The 15220-nt window shown below is 36.6% G+C and overlaps 1 protein-coding gene and 1 gene segment (V, D, J or C); both read left to right on the forward strand.

Moving 5' to 3' along the window:
• Nucleotides 1–1120: 1120 nt before the first annotated feature.
• LOC121657129 lies at nucleotides 1121–6001 on the forward strand. The segment is given in 2 exon segments: nucleotides 1121–1163; nucleotides 5670–6001. Coding segments are annotated over 2 exon segments (375 nt in total).
• Nucleotides 6002–8061: 2060 nt separating this feature from the next.
• LOC121655986 (hemicentin-1-like) overlaps nucleotides 8062–15220 on the forward strand; it is a 176290-nt gene continuing 169131 nt past the window's right edge. The window contains exons 1-2 of one of the 2 annotated variants that reach the window (XM_042011011.1): nucleotides 8062–8105; nucleotides 8201–8500. In XM_042011011.1, the coding sequence (XP_041866945.1) occupies nucleotides 8063–8105; nucleotides 8201–8500 (343 nt within the window). In that variant the 5' untranslated portion in view covers nucleotide 8062. The remainder of the gene's footprint in view (nucleotides 8106–8200; nucleotides 8501–15220) is intronic. The other variant, XM_042011062.1, reaches the window with a different exon arrangement.

Consider the following 15220-nt stretch of genomic DNA (forward strand, 5'->3'; position numbering starts at 1 on the left):
TGGTTTGATGCAAGTAAAACTATTTATACCAGCAGTGTTCAAGGACGTATAGAAATTACCAGAGACAATAGTAACAGCATGGTGTATCTGAAACTGTCCAACTTAAAACCAGAGGACTCTGCAGTTTATTACTGTGCTAGAAACACACAGTGGTGAATGTGAGCACAGAGGCTTTACAAAAACCTGACAGAAAAATTCACACTAAAGCCTCAAGGTGGCAGCAGACAATGTAAATTTGGAGCGCACACACACACACACACACACACACACACACACACACACACACACACACACACACACACACACACACACACACACACACACACACACACACACAGAGAGATTAATGCCATGAATATTATCAGATATATTCATTTTTTATGGCTTTAATCATTATGTATTTTTCATTTTTTTATTTCCTCCATTCTACAACATACTTTATGTCAGTATTTACTAGCTGAGCAAATGTGACAGAAAATGTGAAACTATTTTTTTTTCTCTTTGACAGCATTGGTTGATACTGATGACACCAGCATTATATAATATAACCAGCATTATGACAAAATAATCAAACATGTCTCCAAAAGCTGAGTTTGAAGTTTTTTAGTCTAAAATGTCCTGTTTGAACACAACAATGAATGAAATCCATTGCTTTCATCTGGCTTTGGATGTTTAAAAGTTTATAAACAATAATATATTATAATATACTATAACAATATATTTGGTGAACTAAAAGTTATGTTTTACCTAAAAATAGAGAAAAAGAGATATTGTCATTATGACACAATCCATTTTTTTGTTTTGTTTTGTCAATGATTCTAAACAAAGGAACTAAAATGTGAAAACAGGTCTTCATATTAATGACAACATATTATCTGTTTAGATATTGTTGGAGTGATAATATTTAATTAAACTTGAGCAAATTATTACCTAAAGAAGTTTTGTTATTGTATATGATAATCCATTTTAAAATGGGGGCATAAAAAAACCCACCATAATTTATGTTATATGCGACTGGTCCCTCCTTATGCAAAGCAAACTGAGCTGTGGTGAAATATAACCAGTTAGATTCATGCTGTTAAAAAAGAGAAGCTCTGATCAGAGCCTGTTCAACAGCAACATGTTCTCTGTAGCTCTGCTGCTGCTACTGGCTGCTGGATCCTGTAAGTCTCATTGAGGCAGAGACACTGTGATCACATCACACTGTTCACTGTTATTACTCCGATATGCAACATGTTTTCATTTACAGGTGTGAAGTGTGAAACACTGACACAGCCAGCCTCCATGACTGTTCAGCCTGGTCACCGTCTGACTCTCACCTGTCAGGTCTCTTATTCTTTGGACGACGCTCCAACAGCTTGGATCAGACAGCCTGAAGGGAAAGGACTGGAATAGATTGGTAGAGCAGGTTCGGGGTACAATACCTACTACAAGGATTCACTGAAAAATAAGTTTAGCATCACCTATGTCACTTCCACAAAAACCGTGACACTAAATGGACAGAATATGCAGCCTGAAGACACGGCTGTGTATTACTGTGCGAGAGAGCCACAGCAACACAAACCATCAGTAAAGCTGAACAAAAACCTCAGAGCCTGAACATTTTTATCACTTCCCCACCAGAGGAGGAGCTCTGAGACCACCAAACATTTCAGACTGATTTAGCCCATAATACATGTCAATGTAAGGAAGCAAGGAAGGATATAAAGTCCATGTTGATGCTGTCTTCAGTCTGTTATTTTCTTCAGTTCTGGATTTTCTGTTAACTATAGTCCCAACACCACTATCATTCCCTCGTGGTATATATCCTCTTCCATGCTGGGTGTTGTGTTGCCACGGTTCTTCTTCGTTTTTGTTAGATCACGTTTGATTATGCCAGATTCCTGGCTCAGAGGACTAGATTCTAGACGAGACAGCATCGTTATGTGTGTGCTGTCCTGTGATGAGATTATCGGGGCACACTATACACATCTTGATAAAAGATTTAAGTTTGATCAATAAAGTGATGCTGTGATATAAACGCATTCAAAATAAAAGGTTCAAATGAAATAAACTGAATTAAAATTTTATATATAAATACAAGCTTTTAATTAAACTATTTAATTAGAATTATTTTAACTGTTGTCAGACAGATGTTTTCTGCATCTGTAGCCCATTTTCTTTTTGTTTTTTGTTACAAATTTGACCAGTTTTCTTACAAGAGTTGGATGTTTGGATCTTGTTTGTGGAACAAACTCCGATAAGCAGATGTGGAGTTTGTGGGAAGCTGCACTGCACCCGAACCTATTATAACAGTAAAATATCTGTGTTGGTAAGGTGGTTAATATAACTATCAACAGTTTTTGCCTCTTTTTGATGCATATTAACTACATCAAATGGGTGAAACTTGAACGTAACCTGTGGTGTGAACCTTGTGTTAACATCTGCTGGTGCATTATTTGTGTAACACAGTTCAACAACAGAGTGATTCAAAGTGCTTTACAGAGATATTGAAACATCAGAAAATAAGAACCATCATTTAAAATTAAAAACCAAAAGAGAAAGGAGAAAGAAAGAACATAGATAAATTCAAGCTTAAAACAAAGAGTGCAGATTTGGACTTAGGAAATAAAAAGCTATTGAAATGCAGCAGAGAACGGGTCATTAACCTGGATTTAAATAAACTGAGTATTTCCACTGATCTCAGGATTTCTGGGAGTTTGTTGGAGACATGTGGAGCATAGAAGCTGAATGCAGGCTCTCCATGTCTGGTTCTGACAAATAGTTTCTTATTCTAAATCTTCATCTTGGACCCTACTTTGCGTATCTGCTTTAACATTTTGTTTTTTTCTAATATTGTCCTGATGAGGAAACACAAAAGTAACTCAACATCTACCTTCTCTAAAACCCATAAACACATTTTTTAACATTTCCTTCAGCATTTCCACTTTGATTCTGCACACAGAGCAAATTTAGATGAAGTGAATGTTTAAATGTTTAAATGAATTTTTATGAGACCATGTAGACTGGATTGGATTGGATCTCTGGTAAAGGAGGTGGAGTCTAATGTACCTTCTTGGTAATCCTACAAAAGGACAACCAAGAGAGTGCTGTAGATAATTTATACATGGCTGATTGATTTAAATAAATGAATTGTATGTTCATTAGGTACCTGCTTTTTTTTAAAATCCAGTTTAAAATAATTTTATTTGTTTTTCAATTTCTCCGTGGTCTTGCACCACCCTACCTCGCTGAGCTCCTTCACCCTACGTGTCTCATTCATGGTTTATGTTCCTTGGTTTACTTTAATGTTCTTTCATGTTTTCATGTTTTTTTTCTTGGCTGCTTTACACTTGAGATTTTAAGATTTTGCTTCTGTTTTTATATTTTAACTTGTCTCATTTATTTGATTTTACTGTTTTTATTTTTATTTGTTGTGCTTTTAGTCTTCTGTACAGCACTTTAGTCGTCTGTGGTTGTTTTTAAAGTGCTTTATAAATAAAGTTGGATTGGACTGGAAACTTTAAGCAGTCAAATGATATATATAAAAAATATATATATTCAGACTAATATTGTCATAATTTTCATTGCTGGTTTGAATGGATAGTTGTATCCCCCTTGTGAGGAGGAGTCAATGCAAAATCTGAATTTTTAACCTCTACAAATAAGATGGTAGAGAGGCGTGGACACACACGTCAACACAATGGACTATAGGACAGGATTGTTGCTTTTCACTCTCTGCTTGGCAGGTGAGAATATGAACTAAAATCCAACATCATGATGTTGTTTTGCCACCAGAGTGTTTGATGTGATTCTTTTCTATTCTTTTTATAGGTGCTGCAGGTCAGACTCTGACAGAGTCTGAACCAGTGGTTAAAAGACCAGAAGAATCCCACAGACTGACCTGTACAGGCTCTGGGTTCACGTTCAGCAGCTTTCCCATGAACTGGGTCAGACAGGCTCCAGGAAAAGGACTGGAGTGGATCGCTTTTGTCCACACAGGCAGTACCTCTAAGTATTACTCCCAGTCAGTTACAGGTCGATTCACCATCTCCAGAGATGATTCCAGCAGTAAAGTTTATCTGGAGATGAACAGTTTAAGAACTGAGGACACAGCAGTTTATTACTGTGCCAGAAGAGACACAGTGAGAAGAAAGAAAAGGAAGCTCATACAAAAACTACTTCCTCATCTTTCCCTCATTTAAGACATGAAACTTTTATCAGTATCACTTTGGTGGAAAATAAATTGCAGCGGAAATCGTGCCACTATTGGTTGATGGGTTTACACAAAGTTTACACAATTTAAGTCACATCGATCAGCAAAAAACAAAAAAAACAAAACAAAAACAAACAAAAACAAAAAACAAAACAAAACAAAACAAAAAAACTAAACAAAACACAAAAACAAACAGTAAACAGTAAAGTAAAAGTAAAAAAAGACACATTATGTGTTAATTTTATTTTTTATTTTTTTATTTTTTATGCAGTATTTCCTCTTTTTTAAATTTGTTACTTTATAGTTTATCATTTTATTTAAATAAATATTTACTTGTTACACAAAACAAGTAAAACTGCACAGTTTTACACACAAAACACATTTTTTAAGCACAAACATTTTAACAATTGTTCCACTTTTAATGAACCAGTTTATTTAGATCATGAAAAGAAATCCCTGTTATTTTAGCTTTTTATATAATTGAAATAAATAAATTGATAAGAGAACGCTCCAAATACTGTCTGTTATTTATAATTCTAACGGTTCCTGCATCAAAGAAAAAATATTATACAATTCCAATCATTTCATTATATTTTGTTTTCATCTACAGATATAAAGAAATGGTTTTGCTAAAATTTTGTGTGTAAAGACGAAACTACAACATTTACTGAATCCTTTAAACCACATGTAGCAATACCCCAGGATAAAAATAATTTTTTTAGATGTTAATTTTCAACATCAATAAAAAAAACTGACTTAAAATAGATAAAGTTTTACTGCTTGTTAGTCAAGCTTAGATTTTACAATCAAGAAAAGCTATTAAAAGTGTACAATATATGTTGTTACCCAGCTCAAATGCATGCATCAATACTTTAGGAATTTAATTTAATTTATTATATATATATATGTATATATATATATATATATATATATATATATATAAACTGTGGTGGTTTATTTGACAATAAATACATCAACAAATAAATAAATAACTTCTGTCCATCCCATGTTCTGCCAGCTATCTCTCACAAGGGAGGCTAAATTTGAAAGGCAGACAGAGAAAAATACCAGCTTTGACAAATGATGTAATTTGTCAGACCTTGCCTTTATTGTTCTTGACGTTTTTTTCATATAGGTAAATAATGCAAATGTCAGTGTGTTTAAAGCAATAATTCCTCTTTAAAAAGCACACAGTAAACACTATAAAATTTGCTGAAGTAAATGTTCATAATTTCAAGTTTAAATGTGAAAACGTTTTTGTGTGACTTCTCAGTGGCCCTCCCTATGCAAAGTTTATGTCATGATAGTCCAATATAAACATTTGAAGCTTCCGCTTAGTTACAGGAGAAGAGAAACTCCCATCAGATCATCTTCATCACCAACATGTTCTCTGTAGTTCAGAAATACTAACAGTATGATCACACCACACTAACTGTTACTGTACTTCTATATTCAAATATCTTCTCTTCCACAGGTGTGAAGTGTGAAACACTGACACAACCAGCCTCTATAACTGTACAGCCAGGTCAGCGTCTGACCGTCACCTGTCAGGTCTCTTATTCTGTGAGCAGCTACTGGACACACTGGATCAGACAGCCTGCAGGAAAAGGACTGGAGTGGATTGGTTATGGAATGGTTGGAGGCACCCCAGCCTACAAAGATTCACTAAAGGACAAGTTCAGTATCAGTGCAGACTCTTCCAGTAACACAGTGAGTCTGAATGGACAGAATATACAGCCTGAAGACACGGCTGTGTATTACTGTGCGAGACAGTCCCACAGTAACACAAACCACCAGCAGACCTGAACAAAAACCTCTCAGAGTCTGAACACTTGTATTAACAGATATCAGCTGCAGGAGGAGCTGTAACACCAGTGATGATTTCTGATGATCTAGTGCCTGATCAATGTAATACTGGAAAATATATAACAGGAAATAACAATAAAACTACATGTTGTCATTTGTTACGACCCTCTTTGTAACTCTAGGGTGTTTGGGGTCGCTAACAAAAACATGGCCGGACAGAACGTAAATATATAACAATAATTTTATAACAAGCCCAGGTTCTAATCAATACAACAAATAATAATCAACAAAGGTTGTTCTAATCTATATAGTCCGGTAACAAATAAAAGAAATCTAATAAACAAAAGATGTCCTTAACTTACGGTTTTAACAGTTAACAATTACTTTTAAAAAGGAAACTTAACCAAATATCTAATACAAACTTAAAGCCAAATTTCCCTGAGGACTCTCCGAAGGGATTAATAAAGTATTTCTATTCTATTCTATTCTAAACCTACAACACAAAAGGCTACTCACAAAAGGTGAGAGCATCTCTGCTCAATATCAACTGAAAAGGCACAACCGTGAACACAACCAAAAGGAAAGGAATTCAGCTCACAAACCACACGGGTATTCTAACACACAAAGACCAGTGTCTACTTTTAAAACCCAGCCTGGCAAACTGTGGGCCTGATGGAACACAGCTGCCATGATTGCAGTTGCTTCCTCCCTTTTGAAGTCCCGGAGACTGTTCTGGAGGAGGAAGGCGGGAACAGAGTCATCGTCTAGCTGGGCATAGTGTAGATGGAGCCTGAGCGAGTGGTGGCCAATCACCACCAAGATGCAGAGGGAGGGGGTGTCTCCTACTGGAATTGCCTCCAATCGGCGAGATGCAACCAGGCAGCAACATTTACATGAATACGACCACAGGCCTCAAATCTGGGGTCGTAACATTATTACTGTTCGCAGCAAGTGTTCCTTCATCTTACAATAGTTGAAATACAAAACCTATGTTTGTAGATATGTAGTCACACATTGACTAAGTGCTCTGAACAAATTCAACAAAAACTGGGCAAAATAATAGTAAATAGACTAAAATAAATCTGACATTCAGTGTGATATATAAATCAAAATATATATAACCTATATTCTGTTTTTTAGTTAGGCATTGAAAAGGACAAAAAATGATTACACGTTTTAGTAAAAACAACTAAAAAACAAGACAAAACAAGTAGGAAAACAAATAGAAAACAATAAAAAAAACTAAAGCACACGTATGTTTAAAAATTAATTTGCTCAACCTTAAAACTGACAGCTAATTTTCCTTTAAGTAAATACGCTAATGACACACTAACTTAATAAATCACTAAAAAAAATATCAAGTATTACAAAAAATGTTTTGTTTCTGTCTATAGAATTTAATGATGTTTCATAAAAATATATATTTTATGTGGAAGAAAAATAATGGTGCATTGGTGGACCACAAAGACTCTTTAAAGTGTCATTTTTGTATTTTTCTTCACGCTGACAAAACATTTCTGAAGCTGTCCGCTGTTGTTTTTATGTTAATGAAGCTGAAAACACAAAACTTCTGGACAAAATCTCTCTGTCCATCAGACCAGAGTCAAAGTAAAACATGAAGTGTGTGAATTGTATTAATGACATAAAGTTAACCTCATTATGTTGATCAAAGATTATTTATGCATTTTAGAGGTCTGTCATTAAGTTCAATTATAGTTGTTTTTACCCATACCATAATAATACCAAAGATCTTTTTCTCTTTATGCAAAGTAATATAACTTAAGGCTTATTCTACAGGTCATCATAGTAATTTTATTTATTGTATCTATGTTTCAATTTAGTTTGAATTTAATAAAATTTGTGAATTGTAAACCAAAGAATGTGTCTTATTGTATATACAAATATTTTATAAAATGAAGGGGACAGAGAATGCTTACAACATTATTTATGTATGACTGGTCCCTCCTTCTTGTGGTCCTGCTGATGCAAAGTGAACTTAGAGGCAGTCATTTATAAAACCAAAGGAAGAGAAGCTCCCATCAGATCACCTTCAACACCAACATGTTCTCTGTAGCTCTGCTGCTGATGATGGCTGCTGGATCCTGTGAGTCTCAATGAGATACAGATAGTATGATCACACTAATTGATCTGTATCATTACCCTGATTCTACTAAATATTCAACATGTTTTTATCACCAGGTGTGAGGTGTGAAACACTGACACAACCAGCCTCCATGACTGTACAGCCAGGTCAGCGTCTGACCATCACCTGTCAGGTCTCTTATTCTGTGAGCAGCCATCGAACACACTGGATCAGACAGCCTGCAGGGAAAGGACTGGAGTGGATTGGTAGTGCACGCATTGGGTACAACACTTACTACAAGGATTCACTAAAGGACAAGTTCAGTATCAACTTAGAATCTTCCAGTAACACAGCAACTCTAAATGGACAGAATATGCAGCCTGAAGACACGGCTGTGTATTACTGTGCAAGAGAGTCACAGTGATACAAACTATCAGTAGAGCTGAACAAAAACCTTTGAGAGTCTGAAAACTTTAACATGAAGCCACCAGAGGAGGAGCTCTGAGACCATTAATGAGTTTAAACAATGTCAATGTAAAAAGTCTAATATGTAATCAGTACAAGACAGAAACATATTTGAAAGAGCAGGATGACAATTGCCTGTTTTTAGTTCTAAAAAGAAAAAGATAAGTCCATTTATCACTGTAGACATTTAAAATGTGCTAACAAGCAGAATGAAAAAACTTCCTCGAAACAACAGACCCATCTGTCTGTTACACATCATTTCTCATGTAGCTTATATTAAGACAGAGACAGAGGTCTCTAATTAAGTTTCTTTTCCATCGGGAATTGTATTGGACTTTGTGATGCAAATTAATAAAAAATCGTAGATTCATAAAATAGGGATAAACAATAATAAATGTTTGCCCAAAAAACATGTGAACATAACATTAACATTGTTATGTTATTGCATAACAATATCTGCCCCAAAAACCTATTTTTTTTTTTTAAACTGGATGTACGACTAAATCAAATAATAGACACAAATATTAATATTTTAAACTCAAGCTCATGTAATGTCTAGCAAAAAAAAAAAAAAAAAGCACTTCAATCAAAACAATAAAAAAAAAAAAGAAAATATCTCTGACCAAAAATGAACAGACCTAAAGTTAAAGTACGATTTAAAGTAATTTAAAGGTCCCTTAAAGCAGACAGGACTACATCTTATTTCTCCCAGTCCCAGTGGTGCATATAGTCTGTATAATTTACATTTTTATTTTCAGAAGACAGCCATAAGTGTAATCACTGGTACATATTATTAACTAAATACAGTGCACACACTCTATGGCAACTCAGACACACACACACCGTCTCAGTGCACGCAGGCAGGTGACGCACCGTGTTGATCATTACTGTCCCACATTTCTGTGTGTACAACAAAGTGTTTCTCCTTGATAAGAATATGTTCCAAAAATAGATTTTGTTCCAGAATAGATCACAACAACATCTGCATACAGTACAGGCTACTTTCATTCATGTTCTTACAATAAACTTCATGTCTGAATAGACTCTCCATCTTCCTTGTATGACAGATCAATGACCCTCCCTATGCAAAAAAGTGAGCTTCCCGGTAATCCGATATAAACATTTGATCTTATGCTGTTATTTTCAGTAGAAGAAGAACGGCTGACATCAGATCACCTTCAACACCAACATGTTATCTGTAGCTCTGATGCTGCTGCTGGCTGCTGGATCCTGTAAGTCTCCCACTGACGGTATGGTCACACTACTCTCACTTCTTACTGTTGTTGCACTAATGCTGGATATATTTTTCTCCACAGATGTGAAGTGTGAACAGCTGACACAGCCAGCCTCTATGATCCTGCAGCCAGGCCAACAGCTGACCATCACCTGTCAGGTCTCTTATTCTGTGAAGAACTTTGTTACAGCTTGGATCAGACAGCCTGCAGGGAAAGGGCTGGAGTGGATTGGTGATGGATGCAGAGATTGCACAGGAGCCCTTAAAGATTCACTAAGGAATAAGTTCAGTATCAGTGCAGACTCTTCCAGTAACATAATGACTCTGAATGGACAGAATATGCAGCCTGAAGACACGGCTGTGTATTACTGTGCGAGACGCCACAGTAACACAAACCATCAGCAGAGCTGAACAAAAACCTCTCAGAGTCTGAACACTTGTATTATCAGATATCAGCTAGAGGAGGAGCTGTAACACCACTGAAGATTTCTGATGATCTAGTGCCTTATCAATGCAATACTGGAAAATATATAACAGGAAATAACAATAAAACTACATGTTGTCATTACTGTTCACAGAAAGTATTCCTTCATCTTATAATAGTTGAAATACAAAACCTATGTTTGTAGATACACACTTAAACATCTGAACAAATTCTACAAATATTGGGCAAAATAAGAAATAGACTAAAATAAATCTGGGTGCAGAGGATGTACATAACTTACAAATATTCACTAAAGAACAAGTTCAGTATCAGTGCAGACTCTTCCAGTAACACAGTGACTCTGAATGGACAGAATATGCAGCCTGAAGACACAGCTGTGTATTACTGTGCGAGAGCCACAGTAACACAAACCATCAGCAGACCTGAACAAAATCCTCTCAGAGCCCTGAGACCACTAATGATTTTAAACAATGTCAATGTAGTCCAAACTCTTCATTAAAAAGCATTACTATCTGACAGTAAGACAGGATGGGATCAGTCAGCACCAGCTTTGAGTCTGGTGATGGGTTAGAGGTGAACATCTCCTGCTCTGGTGCTGAGACTGATGCTGTGTGTTATGTAAGATAAGTTTTTCCTTATAAAAATCTTTTTCCTTGCACCGGTCTGTGTCCACAGCTTTGTGACAGCGTCTCTAGATTTGTTGCTAGTTGCCTTTTTAAAAGAGTCTCTAGAGGGGTCTGAAAACTCACTAAATGTAGCACCAAAATTGCAAAGTAAGCAACACTGCATTAGCCGAGCTCTGACATGTGCATCAGTGTAATCGGTGTACAGGAAATTGCACACAGACAAATGTCCCACATTGTTTGGAATTTAAACTGCGATTAAATGCATTAATTTAACAGCAGTGGCTTAGTAGAGGGGGTTGTTGCGTCCTTGGGCAAGACACTTCACCCTGCTTGCCTCCAGTGACAGCATCGGTGGTGAATGACTGTGGATAAATGTTTGGTGGTGGTCAGAGAGGCCGTAAGCGCTGATTGGCTGCCACGTTTCCGTCAGTCTGCTCCAGGGCAACTGTGGCTAAATATGTAGCTTACCATCACCAGGTATGAGTGAGGGGTGAATGAATAATGGATACTATGTGCCTTGGGTGCCTTGAAAAGCGCTAAATAAATTTAATCCATTATTATTATTCATTTTTAATTAATCGTAAATAACACATTAAAGTCTGAGTCCTAATATATTGTTAGCTTTGGCTAACTGGAGATATTTGGATGACTGTGTGCAGTGTGAAAGATAACTTCAGACTAGGAATATAACTTTTATTTTCCTTTACTAAAGATGGCAACACTTTGCAATCTGCAGGACAATCACAGACTGTTGACCACTCTAGCACCAGTGCAAGTGAACTTTTATGTCCATAGAGTGAGTGAGCGATCATCCTACAGCGAAAACATTTCCCCAGAAACAAACAGCAACCGTTTACAAAGTTCTGCTTACTGGATAAAGCTTTATTAACATACCAGCAGTTTTCTGTACTATTTCAATGTAACTGGCAACCCAGTATTAGTTCATTGCCGGTACTAGTTCTACAATTTATAAATATATATATATATATATATATATATGTGTGTGTGTGTGTGTGTTTGTTTGTTTATTTGGCTATAAGGTTTTAAATCAACTGTAAAGATTATGAATTTGTTAAAAAAAAAGGGAGGAGCTGATGCAAACTCTGACAGTTTCCATCTTTACATCTGCTGCAGAGAATAAAACAGACGAGCAGCTGCTGACAGACACATGCTGAACCTGACAGATACAAATGGCTTCAATAATTAGACCTGAGATTCTGGTTGTTTTTCTCATCCTCACAGTTAACATGGCTGGTAGGAACTGAAGTTTATTCCTTTTTTTCCCCCACAAATATCTTGATGAAGTTATTACTTCAGTGACTATTGAGTTTTCTGTCTGCAGGTACTGATGGTCAAACACTGACTGAGTCTGAACCAGCAATTAAAAGACCTGGAGAATCCCACAGACTGACCTGCACATATTCAGGGTTTAGTAGCGACTACTGGAACGCTTGGATCAGACAGGCAGCTGGAAAAGGACTGGAGTGGATTGCAACTATTAGTGGTGACAGTAGCTACATCTACCACTCTGAGTCAGTTAAAGGCCGGTTCACCATCTCCAGAGACAACAGCAGAAAGCAGGTGTATCTGCAGATGAACAGTTTAACCACAGAAGATTCTGCTGTTTATTACTGTGCTCGAGAGTCACAGTGACACAAAAAACTAAAACACCGTACAAAAACTCAACACATGAACCAAGTTACAGTTTGCCTACTGCTTTTAATCCTACACTACATAGTTATAAACCTTTATTTAAACATAAATACAAGCATAAAGTTATAAATCTTTATTTAAACATAAATAGAAATAAACACTATTCTACCATGGTCAAAGTGAATTATTGTGCTGACTACACGGCTAAACGGCAGTTGCAATAGAAACTCAAACGCCGGGCTGCAGACGCACCAGATCATATCTGTGACGCGCATTGCTGTGAAAGCAGCTTGATACAGAGTGAATGGTGGATAACATTATAAAAACAATTTAGGATAGACTTACTTGCTTAATACACATTTAATGATCAGAGTGAATGGTGAATAATGTTTCTTGCAATAAAAACGATTTAGGAAACGATCTGTGAACTTTGACTGAAACAAAATGTTGCATCATCCTCTGGACACACATAAGCTGTAAGAGCTGCACCCGCCCTCTGAAATGTTTGTGTCATGTAACATAACTGCAGCTGACCGAGCTGCACGTTATGTGTCAGAGCCGGTTACCTTGGCAGCGCGTCACAACGAAATAGTCCACCCCGCCACTTCTTGTGAAAAACTTAGGATTTTAACGGTAAAAAACAAGATTAACGCATTAATAATTTATTAAATATTTTTTTTCTTTTGTAAGTGAGTATGGCATATGTGGAATGATGCGCTTCGATATGTCCATTATTGTAAAGTAACTGACTTTGTGGAGGCGTGAATGTCCTCAGATTTGCGTTGGACTAATCACGCCTCTGCGTCGCCTATTAATTTATGGTAATGGATACTTTGTCAGGCATTATCCCTTACTTAATGATATAATGACAACTTTAATATTCAAAACTGATTTTTTATTCACTAAAATGTTTTAACATGAATTAAAGAAAATGGAAATGTTTAGACCTTTAGATCTTGTCTGAAATATGTTTCCTTTTTTTTTTTTATATAGAAAAGGTAAATAATAGAAATTAGGAAATCAGCCACACACACTAGAATAAGGGCAAGACCAAAAACAGGGTTTATTGAACAACAAGGATGCAGATTCAGTATTGTAGTGGTTACGCAGGGAGGGGGCAGTAGAGTCCTGTTAGTATAGGAGGGCAAGGAATCCAGAATCAGGGGGATCCCAGGAGGAAACAGTGGTGCTCCACAATCCACAGAAAAGCAAGGGTCATGCAGGCAATGGTCATAACATTGAGGAGAGAGGCAGATACTTATTGGGGCAGGCAGGGTTCAGTAGCCAGTCCGAAACAGAGGTCATATCTGAATAAGCAGCAGGCAAGAAGATCCATCAGGGGATAAGGCAGCAGGGGGTCCAAGGTACGTATCAAGGTCGGCAACAGGAATCTAGAACAAGACTAGAGGAAGGCTGGATATCAACAGCAGAAGAGTAGTTGACCATCTGGCAAGGAAGCCTGAAGAGGAGAGGGTTTAAAAGGAGTGGGGAACAGGTGACAATGGTTTGGCAATCAGGGTGGCTCCAGGTGGAGCAGATGAGCCTGATTAGGGAAGTGCAGGCAGCAACCATGACACATTGTATTTTAAATAGTGCTGGGCAACGATTAAAATTTTTAATTGCGATTAATCGCATGACATGTTGCGATTTGTCGCGATTAATCGCATTGTAACGCACAAACGTTCTCCTTCCTTTAAAAGAAGGCCTATGGCTATACAAAGAAAATGCAGTAAATTTTGGTTTACAAACATTACATCAGGGGTCTTCGACCTGCAACTCTGGAGTCGCAAGTGGCTCTCTGGACCTTCCACAATGCCTCTTTTACTTTACATAATTTTCCACAAATATCCACTTCCCTTAGAAGAAAGCCTATCTATCCTCTTTTTATAAAGGTTTTCTGTTTTTCTTTATTTTGAAAACCTAAAAATGAAAATAAAAATGTGGCTCTTCAAAAATAAGAAATATCTTATGGTGGCTCTTCATAATAAAATATATATATATTAAGTTGCCTTTTAGAAAAGTCTCATAACATTTGCAGCTCTAAACAAGTTTTATTTAGCTGGCTGAGGGAAAAATGGCTCTTTGAATTGGAAAGGCTGCAGACCCCTGCACTAAACACATAAACAGGTTTAGCAGCAGTTTTCTCTTTAAACAGCAACAGATAAAATATTTCTTCATATATATTTATAAAATCAAATATTTATGAGAAAGAAGAATGAAACGTTCAGGATTTCCAAACTAAAAGGTAAAATGGCAGCAGGATGAATTTAAAGCTGTGAAACTGCTTCCTTCTAAACACAGAAGGAACATAATCTGATGAATATCAGCATCAGGTGAACAGACAGAAAGCAGGATTAGAATCTCACAGCTTCTAGATGGTGAGGAGAGAGAAATATTCACAATATGCACAATAACTTCCATCCATGCAGCTTCACTGCTTCATTATCCAAATTTCTGGCCTATAATTGTTCTAACCTTTCATTTTTAGCTTGACTGTTTAGCCTAACACCTCTGCACCTGCAACCTCCGCTACTGGGAGTTAAGGGGTTAACATATTGTTTACTAGTGTAACATCAGGTCTGTTGATTAACTGTAAGGATGTGGTATCCACAGAAAGTCCAGAATCTCAGCTAACAGCTCAGCAAAACCATTTCTATCACCTACAAACACAGTTAAGACAACAGACAATTCAAAGACCAGGTACACAAAGTCC

The sequence above is a fragment of the Melanotaenia boesemani genome, chromosome 2 (assembly GCF_017639745.1).
Source record: "Melanotaenia boesemani isolate fMelBoe1 chromosome 2, fMelBoe1.pri, whole genome shotgun sequence".
NCBI lineage: Eukaryota > Metazoa > Chordata > Actinopteri > Atheriniformes > Melanotaeniidae > Melanotaenia > Melanotaenia boesemani.